Below are 13433 nucleotides of genomic sequence, written 5' to 3' on the forward strand. Positions count from 1 at the left end.
GGAAAGGCATCACAATTATGCCCAGAGGAAAAAGGATATGAACAATATGTAAATGGCACATAATACAATAATGAATAAAATAAAATAAAATACCCCATTTCTTTGAAAATAAATGAGTAATGACTTCATTTAAGGCTGAAGTCTTGTATTTACTCATGCATAGGCTTAATTTAGATGGCATAATTGATGTGGTAACCCCAATGAATAAAATGTGAATTTTAGTGAGATTGAGTTGTGTAAAATTTGCAAATCAAAGTACTGCTCAGAAATGTTGTCTGATTTCCAGGTAGAAGCCTATGAACTTCATTGATTGTTAATATGTGGGAAGCCAGCGTATATACTTCAGATGAAGAAGTTAAAAAACCGAAATCTATATCATTATGAGGCTTAAGCCAAACAGTCCACTTTTGGGGAAGTTTTAACACGCCCACAAGAAAAAATCTCTAGTGCACCAAGAGAAAATGTTGCCTAGTTTTACATACAGGCTGTCCAAGGTGGCTGTTATAAAGACTACTGTAGATTCATGGTTTTAATTAAGCTGCTACCAGTAGCAGCTTCCTAATAATAAGAAGAGAAACCGTATTTATTTTCCTGATAACTTAAGACCCCAGCATTTTATGAATCTCCTACTTAGCCAAAAAGACTTTTGTTGTATACGTAATTATAAATAGGTTTTATTCAGTTCTTGTTCTGCAGGGAACAAACTCATTGCAAAGGATCATCATAAAAAAAACCAAAAAAATGAACACTGAAGTCAACATCAGCTACCCATCTACTGAACCTGTGTGACAACATTTCTCCTTAAACTTGAGAACAGCATGGTGGGAAGATTCCCCAAAGACTGGGTGAGGGGATGCTCAGCTGCTTGGGGTGCTGTTCAGCAAAGCTACACCTGATGGCTGGTGCTCTCTGGACTTTACAACGAGTTTACAAGACTGGATCATCAACAGGTAATTGTATTTTTATAAATGTAATTAGAGTTTTATGGTTTGGTTTTTGTGGTTTGTTTCCTTTTTTCAGCTCTGAGATTGTCTAAAGATGTGTATGGCTCCCTGCATGATTTAAGTGATTTGGCTGATCTACAGAGGGCACAAGCCAGGGAAATGCTGCTGTCCGGGCTGTGAGACTGATCTGTACTGATGAGATGCCCCACATGGGTCCCCAGAAGACTGGTCAGGGCCTTTGTTGCAGGGGCAGGTGAGAATCTATGGAGGTGATGCAGCACTGGGTCTGGGAGGGGCTGGAAAATACTTCATTAATTCAGTAGTCTGGAAACTAATGACTGTCCAGATGTGTTATGTGGCAGCCCTGCAGGGCCTGTGGGGTGCCACTGATGCCCTAGGCATGGGATGGGGAAAATGAGCCTCAGGGATGGTGGGGCTGGGAGGACTGGCACGAGCAGAGGAGCAGGGCCTGGAAAAGTGGGAGGCAGTAACCCATCCCTTCAGTCTCCTCTTCTCTGGGTATCACTTTTCAAGTGGTTGTGTACAAACCCCAGGTATAACTGCACAAGTGGTGTGTTCTAGTTTGAAAAGTGCCAGTGTTCTCATTCTCAGTAGGGCCCCTGTTCTGTAATTACCTGTAAATATACTTTATCTGTTATATGAGCCATAAGGTAGATGGCTTTTAGCGAGTCCTGAAAAACAGAGAGAAGACTCTGACTAGACACCATTTACATTGGGTTGGTTTTTTTGTTGTTTTTTTTTTTGCTGTTCAGGGTACATATATATTACAGATTGCTTGAAAAGGGTGGGCCCTTACAACAGTGGCATGCAAACCCCTTGTACTGAGTTTGGCACGGGCAGTATGTGATTGCTGAAGCTTCAATGCCATTCCAGAATGGATGTGCTGCTCCACAGCGGTGAGGTGCAAGTTCTTGCCAGCCTGTGTCCATCCACTGATGGTGCTTGGGGCTTGAAGAGGACCTTTGCTTTCCTCAGAATAGGTCCTGGCATGGCTTTGAAGAGCATCGCCTGCATCAGATGAATTCTGGTTTGGACAGGACCTGCATCTCCTGCCCTCCATAGCTCCTTTCCCGGAAAGTTCCCCCCAGCCTTCGTGTTCTTCTTTCCCTAAAGAAAATAAGGAAAGATCAGAATTAAAACAGGTACTCAGTTTGGGGCCTGTGTATGTGTGTTCCCTCCTTTCTTAGGGGGTAGTCAGAGGGACAGCAAAGGAGCAATACTCGAAAGGGGGGCAGAGACGGTTGCTGAAGAGGCAGTAGATGAGGGGGTTGATGGCACTGTTCAGTGCTGGCAGGTTCTGAATGATCACGGATGCATAGAAGCGTTCTTTGGTCTCAGGGAGTACGTTGAAGTTGTCCAGAATATCAAAAAGAAAGTAAGGGCTCCAACAGAGAACAAATGCTGGAAGAGAGACAGAGAGAGGGAGAGCTTGACATTATATAGCTTAGCTCTTTATGGTGGTAATCACACACACATAAAGAGAGAATATCATAACACATAAATATTTGTTCATGCAAATAACTCTCTCCCTATGCAGGGACTTACTTAAGAGAATAGTTATTAGATTGTGCTCTTATTTGTATTTGTTTTTATTTTAATTCCCATAAAATATATTATGCGTGCTCCTCTAAGTGTTTAGAGTGCTCCCTCTAGACATATTGAGGCACTTTTGAACACTACACAACACATAAAGGGTAAGTAGGTAGCCAGTTAAAGCATCATCAGTTATAGTGAAGTGCTCTTTTAATAGTCCCCTGAGTGAGCAGCCAATGTAAATGTACACACCATCCAAGTGCCACTCTGTGACAGTGCTGCCTTACACAGCCACCTATTAAAAAAGGGCCCTTAGACACCCAGGAGCAAGGAATGACACCCTTTCACATCACATTAGGGCACGCCAACATGTCATTTGGCATTCTGGGTGGATGTGCTCTGTTTATGGAAGCCTTTAGGAAGACTGTAATTCCTATGCTGTGATTTGAGAGATGAATTTGAGGAAGGGAAGCAAGGACTGCATTGTCCACAGCCCCTGCTTTTGTTCAGAGATAGCAGAAGTATAAAACCAGAAATATATGCTTACCTTTATTTGCAGACACAGGGTAAGAAGCTGTCCCTCACAAATTTCCTCTCTTTACACAGGGCCCTTTGATAAAAGATTTACATAGAAACCCTGGGACAGTCAACTAAGTCCTAAGTACCTGAGTTGTAAATATTTGAGTAGCTGTGCAGTCAGACTCATGATCTCTCCCTGATCCAAACAAGAGATCAGGGTGACCCCATGCTTGCTTCCTTTTTGCAGCAATTGGTATTTCTGAGTTAGCAGTTAGCTGAGAACTCAGTGAACGTGCAGAAAGAGGCAAACTCCCCTCCTGTTTCTCAGAGTAACCAAAACATCAGTGACTGTGCACAGACACCAGCACGACAGCAATATGCACTGGTAGTGTTAAGATCATAGCACTGACTGGGCAGAACTTAAGTGGCTTTAAAGAAATCTGTAAATGTTGGGTGCCTTAATCTGCATGTCACAAGATGCTGGCTGCCTAACATTATCAAGGTCCTTCCAAACACTGGGCATCCAGGTGAACTCTTCACATCTGATGGCACTGTGATAGTAGTTGTGTTTGACAAAAGCTTTCTCTGCTTGCCACGCAGAAAAGTTCAGACAAGAAGCTGTTTCTGGACTTCTGAAGAGAATTAATCACACCGGCCTCTCTCATGTCTGCAGATGCTACCACTTAAGAGTGAGCTGAGCACATGTAGCAGCTATTACCCCAATGTCTGAATTTTGTGTAGCATTAGAAAGAGGAGCTATCTTTTTTTTCATAGGGGATGGAAAGCCATCTGGAGCAAATAGTTTCAGTTGCTTTTGTGCCTGTCTCTGGCAGTTAATCACAAGCACTGTGTGACATCTTTATTTGTCAAGATAGAATGTCAGCCTCTTAATTCCATCAGAATAATGTTATCTCCCTGAGAGACAGAGGACACCCTCACTGAATGAGGAGAGCTCATTCTTCCCGCCTTGATAGGCAACACGGTCCTGTTATCAAATTCAATAGCACCACATCCTTTGCCTCTCCTTCTTTGCACCACCCCAGCACCTAACATGACCTACATAGCCTCTAAGCCTAATGGACAACCAGTTGCAAGTCTTCTGGCAGCCTGGATGGGAAGGATATGAAGCCCTCCTTTTAGGCAATGCCCCTCCTTTTACTTTCTTTATGCATGTGGAGAGCTGTGCATATGATTTCTTTTGAAATTTATGTCAGATGCCTAGGAAAGGGTTTATCTGCCAGAGGAGAGGAGAAGGACTAGGTCAGAAGGCAAGTCAGAAGGTCTAAGTAAATCTTCTCTGAGCCATCTACTCATCAGCACTTTGTGGATGACAGAAGGAGCTGAGGAAGACCAGCTCCCAAATGTCAGCATCCTTCTTAGCTAATTGCTTTGGGGCTTTTCACTTACCAAGGATAATTACGATGCTGTACTTGATTGCTTTCACTTTTGCCCTGGATATGAACCCACGACTTGTATAGCCAGCAGAGGTTTTGCCACCTGGGGAAAGAGCAGATCAGCTGGTGAAAGGGCAAGTCTGGTGCATGGAAATGTCAGTGTGTACCTCCACTTCCAGGACAGTGATATGAAGGTCACCCTAACAAGGTGTCAGGCTCAGTAGTTCCTGAAATTTGGAAACTTTCAAGCCTGCTCAGGGTGGACACTCGAAACCTGAGACAGCCAAAATCAAAAGGGGAAATGTAATCAGAAAAGGTCTTCCTGAAGGGTCATGGTACCTGGATATTCTCAACACGTAGTCAGGAGAACCACTGCCTATGTGCCCATCTCTAGCACAAAAATCATGTGCAACCACAGCAACAAAAACACAACCAGAGTTTTGCTCTAGGAGATATATTCTGAAAGGAACTGGCAGCTATAATTAAGCAAAGATAAGAAACAACTAGGTAAAACAGGCTACCTATTCACTTTTAACCTCATTTTAATCAGAAGGACTTAAAGAACTCCATACTCAATTCCCTTAGTCTTTTTTTGATGCTCTGGATCAAAAAGTCATGCATTTTGCTCTCCAGGTTGAATCAGTAATGAAATATGAAATGTTGTTACACTAGCTTTTCAGAAATGAAGTGTGGCTTGAATTGTGAAGCAAATTCTATTCAGTCTCACACCAGGGCTGGTTGATCTCATTTCCTCCAAAGTCACACTGCTGCTTCTGAGAATCAAACTCCACATTTGAGTAACAGTAACATCACGATTGCAATAATATGCCTGTATTCATTATTAATGTCAACTTGCCGTTCATGTTTCTGGGTCAGAATAATTAGGTTCAGTGTAGTGAATACACAAGGAGGTAATTTTTTTATCCAAACACCTTTAAACTACTGTAGTCCAAACTCAGGACTGAAATTTTGATTAACGCAACTGGAAACGTGTGTGCACACAACTCCTTGCACCTCTTATGAAAACGGCATATCAAAGCTGTATAATTTTTAAAGATATAAATATAAATAAAATTAATGTGGGCTTGTAATCAATGAAACATCTCACGTAGAAACTCAAAATTAGTCCATATGTAGTGTTGCTGAAAACACCTTGGTGCCTTTCAGGACACAATATACCTTCTAGATGAGAATGACTTTTTTTTCAAGACTAGACAATGCTGATTGTGTCACAAAGGCAGGATCATTAGAAATCAGTCCTACTCAAGCTTTTCAAAGAAGGAGTAAATGTTAGATTATAGTTGACAGATGTCAAGTTATGACACAAGGATATCTGGATATGTGCAACTTCACAGTAGGACACTTCCTCCAGACATGATCCCTGATCCTGCTTTGGGTGAGTACCAGGAATGTGGTTCCTTAGGTTTGGTGTGTTTCCACTCACCACTTTGCTACACTGTTTGACTGTGTGCTCTTACAGTTGTATTGTAAAACACATTAGCATGAACGAGCATACTTCATTTATGTAGTAGTTATGAAGTTATAACTTCAGGAATAATAGGAAAGGCAGATGAGAAATGAGGGTCTTTGCCAAAATAGCTCATAACAGTCCAAAAATAATAGAATCATAGAACATTTTGGGATGGAAGGAACCTTAAAGGTCATCTAGTTCCAACACCCCAAAATGTTTCTTGTCTTGGAGTGGAAAGATCTGCTCACTTTATGACTTTCCATAGCCAGGAATTTCTGAGCTTGATCAAATCCAGACTTGCGAGGGCATGTGAAAATACAACAGAAGTGTTACCTAAGTGTATGTTAGGAAAAAAATTATTCTGTAAATGGGCAAAGATCTAGGAGTTGGGATTCTAAGTTCTAGAATAAGGATATTTTTACTTTTTAATTCTTTTCATCTTGCAGATTTTTTCTATAATTTTTCTTAAGGGGACCTAATGCCAAAGGAAAGACAGTAAAAATGTTATGAACAAGCAACCGCAGAAGCCTTATTCCCACCGCAGTGATGGGGACCCAGTGTGTCACCCCATGTCCAGGCATTTCTGGATCTGGGGGACCATCCGGAATCAAATCACAAAGCTGGAGATCTGTGTGTGCTGAGACTCACCAGGGCAGCTGGATATGATGAGAGCCTGAGCTTTGCTCTTCATCCAGATGGTTCGAATCACGATTGAGTATATGATGCTAGAGAAGGGAAAGAGTCATTGGTATTATGAGGCACAGTAAATTTATCTGACATCCCAGTCATTTGTGCTCTGTGAAAACACTTACCTATGTGTCGAGAGCTCAAAGAGAAGATGGGACTCCGTAGGAATAAAAATGAAAGAAGCAATAATAAACAAAAGATGATTCTTTTGTCATACTTTTCAGAAGCAGATCTGAAGAGTTTTCACCATGAAAGTCATCATCATTGTCCTGGCTTTGCAGACATCAAATCTGAGGCTCAGAGAAATGCAGCGATTTGGCCAAAATCTTGCAGGCAAGAACTCACTGGGGATTTTGAACTAGTTGAGGCCTGATCTGCCTAGATACTAGCCCTGAAATGGGGGAAGCAAGGGGAGGGACACGATTTTGCTGCATGTAGACTTCTGTTTTGGAGTTACTTTGTGAGTATGAAGCTGACAAATAAAATGGTACACTGTGAAATTTGGCAAGGGCAAGATCCATGAGAAGTTAAATATAGCTGTGCTCACTTTCAGGTTTCAAGGTCCTGGAGAAATCAAGATGGACAGAAGTATCAGGCAGATGGACACAGTTAGGTGATACAAATCCAGATACACCAAAATTTGTGTATTTAGAAGGGAATATACATATGCTTCTAATGGGCAAGATGAAAAGTGCCCTAGTCCACAATGGCTTCAGATAATCATTATCTTTCCCTAGGCTATGACAAATGTGGAATGATATTTATTTAATATATAATAAGTAAAAATAATTCCTTCAAGCTGAAGAGCTGTTTGTACCCACATCCTTGATGAGGAAGGCACCTTTCCATCTTTTCCTCAGTTTACATAAGAAAAACACGAGGCCTTGCTCTGCCTTTTCTTTTGCAAGCACGCATGAAGTGTAGCTAAAATCACTTAGCAACAGCATACTTTTGACTGGTGTTTTCCTTTTTAGTCTTCTAAGAAATACAAAAATAATGGAAAGTACCTCATCTAATGCACTCAGGTTGCCACATTTTCCTGATGTCAAACCCAAACACGGTAACAGAAGTTGTCGTGTGCTCTTTGCAATACCAATGCAATGTTCTGGTGAGCCTGGGGCAGCATGACCATTAATTGCCATAAACTCTGTGGTAACTCTGTGAAAAAAAGATGCATCTAGGGAGATGATTTCAGGGTGTTTTGTAGAGAAAAAATGTGTCTTATTATACTGCGATTTTTTTTATTGCAAGAAGAGCCATTATTCTTATTAGAGCCTTTTCTACTGTACCCTCAATTCGTAGAAATGCTTCAAAAGACAGTATTTGTGTGCCTTTCTGTGGAAGTTTTAACCATCTGGTTTCCAGGCTCAATAGGTTAGAGATGAAAATTCAAGCTGCAGCCTGGGCTGTACAGCAGAACAGAACAGTGGTGTATTTGCCCAGTGAGGGTTTCCCATGCATCCTCCATAGACTCCAGCTTAATCCCTTCAAAGGTCCAGTGTGGCTCCCAGATGACTTAACCATTTTCCTTTTATGTCCTGGCTTTGCAAGAAGCTGTTCATTTATCAGCTGGTACACTTGAGAGTTCCTTTGTACTTTGTACTGACAATGGTGGAAAATTCTTGTATCATTTCTCATTTTATTGCTCCAATGAATAAGAATGTGTTACAATGATAATTGTTGTCATCTCAAGAAAATTTCCAGATGGCTCCTGAAAACCCCATTTCTATTTTCTCTCTAGCCTGCCATCTCTAGCCTGACCTTTTTATTTGCAGTTGAAACAATGCACCCTCTGATGCAGACCTACATGGGTCCAGCTGGACACATTCAGAGTTGCTTTAGTATAAGAACGAAGGACCCAAATTCTCTAGTCCAAATACTTAGACTCTCTGCTTCCAGCCAAGTGCCAAATGGATTGAATTGTGAAATCAGGTTCCACACTTTCTTTGCCTTTGGGTCCATAAATCCTGCTCTCTTGGCTGCAGAGTCTGGAGGAGCATCCCTTTCACCAGATGCAGTTTAAGTGGCTGTCTCTGTCATTTGGCATTTCTCACGTATGAGATTACATGCTGTTTCATTTAAATTCTTACTTTTTCGAAATTCAAGGGAGAGTTTAATTCCTGGCTTAATCTGGTGGCTTCTAAAGTGCTGACAACATAGTGGATTTGTATTGATGGTTTTACCTCTGTTCATCTTTCTGTTTTCTATAGCTGGATTTTATCAGGAAAGGACCGGAGGTGGTGTAAAGATGCTCAGGCTGGATGTCAGGAAAGAGGAGTCACTTCTCACTTGTCACACTAGGTACACTTTCCATTTTACCAATCACAATCCTGGTTTTTATACTTTCATCTCTCTTAGACTCCAGATCTTATTAGTGCCTAATTTTTTTTTTTATTATTTTTTTTCCCCAGCTATGCTGGCACTGAGCAAACAGACTGATGTTACCAGAAATGTGTCACCCAAAGCTTAAGATCATAAAAGACAACTACATGTGTGTTTCAAAGCTGTAACAATAAAAGGAGATCACTTATGGAAATGAGGATGTGTTTTTCTTATGGGGGAAAAGCAGGTTCTTTTCAGGATGCATTTGTAGCTACTCTCTTTCAGGAAGAGGCAGCTGGAGGAGGACATGGCTATTGGTGACATCTCAAAGGGTGGGAGGAAATTCCCACTTGATGGAAAATGAAGTGGCATATGAGCAAAGATTAGAGTGGGGACAGATGACAACCAGCATTCAGATGGACAGGAGGGTGTTCTGCAATGGTCTGCACCATTCTGACAATATTGTAACCCTTTTCCTTCCTCTCTACATCAAGCTACTCATCCCTCACAGCCAAGATCTAAGAGCACAGCATACACACATGCATGGCAAGCATTGCCATGAACCTAATTTTCTAGCACACACAACATGCCTGCATATTACTTGCTCCTGTCTCCACTGAAAGCACTGGGACATAGGATTTATAGCTTGTTAGGGACAGATGTTGTCAGTTCACTCCATGTCTGTAAGTGTGCAGTGCTCTGGCCTTCCAGACCTCACTGGGGATTCTTGAGGACAATATAAGTATGTGCTGTAGTATGATACTATGATATTAAAATATTGTATGAGTTTTTGTGGCCCTTTATTTGTAGGTAGGAAGCTAAAGAAACAGAAGAAAGCCTCACGTGTAGTAGTCAAGCCTGGATGGGAAAATAATCTAAACCTTTTTGAGAAGGAGCCAGTCAGGCTGTGAGTACTGCAGAACAGAAAAGGCTGTTGATCTGAAAATACAGTGATTTTTTTTTTAGCCCTGATGAGATGTGTATCTGCAGAGGTGTCAGGAAAATACAAGAATATGGTACAGCCGAAGGGTGTAATTTGGCAAATTAAATTCATTCCATGTCCAAAAGCAGTATAGCTTGATCCAGATTCTGCAGGACTAAGATGCATGCTTATTGTAGAGTGTTATTAGTAAATAGTGTTGTATAATTTGGCCCCATTAATAATTACAGCATTCTTCATCTGTGTAAATAACTAACTTATGGTTAGTGATGCAAATGGTACCTTGACTAGTCCCACTCCATCTTTGGTTTTAATTCCTAAATCATTTTTGTTCTGGAAAAGAAAATGTCTCCTGGTAAAGTTGTTTATGTGCCAACATTTTTTTCAAATAAAGGATTTCAATATGATAGCACTCCACCCAGCTTCAGTATTTATTAGTAAAATGAATCTTTACAATGGGAAAAGCACAGGTAAGCTCTCTGCTAGTTGCTTGTGTTTATCTTCCAGCACTGTCTGTTGTTCCTTGTACTCTGTTGTGCAAAATGGTGCAGCTGCATTATGTTTTATGTTTTATACAGCTCTGTATATCCAAAGACAAAGGGTATGTGTAACTTCATCTGAACAAACCACTACTGTCATGTGTACAGCTATTTGACTAGATGGCCACTTGTTAGAATATATGTGAGACTTAGGCTTTTGTATTTAGGGATAGAAATCGGAGGCAAAAATCAGTGTGCTTGTTGAATCAAGCTCAAAAAGTGATTCTTCTTTTTTTAATTTTAGATTTTTTTTTTTAATTCCTTAATCTGGTTAAATTCAGATGAAAGCCTTTTGTTTCATGTGTTTTTTATTTTGTTGCAATTCCTTGGTTTTGGTTCCATACATTTCCTTTTAGCTGATTCAGGTTTCTCCCTTCTAGTAATTTTTCTGTTGCTCCAAAGCAAATGTTCTCTTTTTTTTTTTTTTTTTTTTTTTTTGTTTGTTTTTGTTTTTTTTGTTTTGTTTTTGTTTGTTTGTTTGTTTGTTTTTTGTTTGTTTTTTTGTTTGTTTTTTTGTTTGTTTTTTGTTTTTTTGTTTTTTTGTTTTTTGTTTTTTTTTATGTTTTTTGTGGGTTTTATTTGTTTGTTTGGGTTTTTTGTTTTTTGTTTTACCGCAGATAGACAGTTTTTCCTCTATGCTTCAAGAGGAACTCTTGCAATTTTTTTAACCTGAATTTAGAATTGTATTAGACAAAAATCTATGTATTACACTCGTGAATTAAAATATACAAAATATATTTGGCGATCTCGAATAAAAGAAAAAAAAAGACTCTGAATTACTGGCTTATCAAGTGCTAGAATATAATTATGGCTTGGCAGAGACTAATGATACAGAACAGAAACCCAGCAGCTTTTCTGCCTCTCAGCTTCACAGGACCTGAGGGGGCTAGGTGAAAATATTTGCAGGAGAGCAGGGTGTAATCTTGATTTGACCCATATTTAACTTTCGTTCAGCAATGTTCCAGTTGTATTTAGCTATCACAGATACCATCTGAGATTTGCTTGGCATACTTTTGTGTAGGAGAAATGGCTTTGGTTTTAGCTGTTGATGTTTGTCCCAAAATAGGATAAAACTAATTGCTGCAGGTTGCCTAATTAATTTTTCTGAATTTTCCAGGGTTTGGAAAGCTGATGATATCAACTGCAGAGAAAGTGGTAGATTAGTTTAAACAAATGGGAAGAACAGGCTAAATTTTTAAGTGTTGTAAAGAGGAACATTATGCTGGATCCGTGGCTCTCCCATCATCTCTCATCATCTGTGGATGGTGAGATAGTGGGGATAAGGGAGCTTCTATATGAAAAAAGCAGATATTCTCCCATTTTCTCAGCTCTCAAAAATAACCACACACTTGGGCTGAAAATCTAATCACAGCTTTTCATTCTCTTTTTATTATTCAGGTCTTGTTCATTCAGATTATAATCAGATAAAAAACTCACCACAAAACCACAAGCTGATTGCCAATTCTTCAGTTGTGAAGGAGTGCTGGGAACAGACCTCCTAAGTATTTAAATCTTTCAGGGCTATTGCAGTTTTGTTCATAGATTGCCTTTTTATGTATAGTTTTTTTTTTTTAAAACTGAGAGACATTGCTGTTTTTTTCTGGTCTCTGTCATGGCTTGGAATCTATAGGGTTTGCTCACACCATGCCTGGAGGATTAGCTCACTGGTGGAAGGGTTTTCAAGACCAAGCATAAGGTTATCAGCTAAATAATTCATTCCATGGGCTGTGTAGTTATGAATAACACAGCTCCTGTGAGTCAGCTGAAGCCTGTGTCAGGAACATGTGAAATCAGCTCTTCCAAGAGAGCTGAGGGATGGATGAGAGAAGCTTAAAAGATGATGGTACCTGGACTGTAGCAAGTGAAAATTGCTCAGCCAGAGCAGCATATCTAATGGGGAATTAAATCCTGCACCTGAAAAGTAAAATTTTATCCTCTGCATGCACTTTGTATGAGTTGCGCCAGGAAAAGTGCTGTCATCAGTGAAAGACTTTGCTCCAGAGGTTATGTTTTCAGCAAATTCAGGTGGCAGAACTAATTAAGAATTAACTCTGCCAGCCAGTGGTCCACACTGTATTAGGCACCTGACATGCAGCTAAATCAGAGTTTTTCAGCAGAGACAATAAAGTAGCTGTGCAAACAAAATGACCTGAAATAGGAAAGGTCTTGTTTTTTAATTTTAATCTTTTTTGTTTTCTTTCTTTCTTTCTTTTTTTTTAATTCCTTAGTAAGTGTGATGTGTGCCTTGGCTCCTGGCTTATTTGTGTTTCCAGATTCTTCGATACTGATCCTTGACTTTTATGGATTGCCTCTCCATCATTATTTTATGGCCTTTCTTTAACAACATCTTCCAGCAAAAGGCCATTAAATTAAACAAAATCACAAAAATGCCTTCCTTCATTTACTAAATATCTCTGCCCATTTTTATAGTTGTTTTTTTTTTTGACAGAGTAACAAACAACTACAGTGAACAGGACCTCTCTCACCCCTCTGAAACAGCACTTGTTTGTCAACAAACCCACCACGTGCCTCAAAGTATTCAGTGGAACAAATCTTTTGCAGAGAAATCGTGTCCCTGCAGACACTAACAGCCTAGCTAACTAACTAATGTTCTTTAGCTTCAAACTGCTTACCAGATTATTTATATACTGCAGCACAGTAGGTGAAATAGTTTTAGACTCCTGGACTGCCAAGAAATTTTAAAGACACTGATGTCACATCTTGAGGCTATGTTGACAGATGCTTTACAGATGCATCAGCTGGGTAGTTGCAACCTTCAGTGGTATGCTTGAAACTTGAAAAAAATGTTCCAAAAACACCGCATGGAATTTGTTCACAACGTCCCTGCTGACCTTGCTCTGATGGTAATCCTCTTTTTAGGTGGTTCCAGACAATTGTCTATATTGTCTGAAGAAAATATCACCACTGACAACTAGAAATAAATGAGCACCAAAAAAATCCTTTCCTGGCTCACCCCCCTTTCCTCCTCACAGTGCTTGGTAGAACTTAGGATGTGTAAAGATTATGACTTGTGCTGGCAAGGGGGTGAGAGCATTTGTGTCA

At 40.1% G+C, this 13433-nt stretch overlaps 1 protein-coding gene across 1 annotated transcript in view; it reads right to left on the reverse strand.

Moving 5' to 3' along the window:
• Positions 1-1677: 1677 nt before the first annotated feature.
• NPSR1 (neuropeptide S receptor 1) overlaps positions 1678-13433 on the reverse strand; it is a 65560-nt gene continuing 53804 nt past the window's right edge. The window contains exons 6-9 of the mRNA XM_071738677.1: positions 6531-6607; positions 4425-4514; positions 2186-2366; positions 1678-2072 (exon numbers count right to left, since the gene is read on the reverse strand). Coding sequence (XP_071594778.1) covers positions 1979-2072; positions 2186-2366; positions 4425-4514; positions 6531-6607 — 442 coding nt within the window. The 3' untranslated portion in view covers positions 1678-1978. The remainder of the gene's footprint in view (positions 2073-2185; positions 2367-4424; positions 4515-6530; positions 6608-13433) is intronic.

This window comes from Heliangelus exortis, chromosome 2 (genome assembly GCF_036169615.1).
Source record: "Heliangelus exortis chromosome 2, bHelExo1.hap1, whole genome shotgun sequence".
Taxonomy (NCBI): Eukaryota; Metazoa; Chordata; class Aves; order Apodiformes; family Trochilidae; genus Heliangelus; species Heliangelus exortis.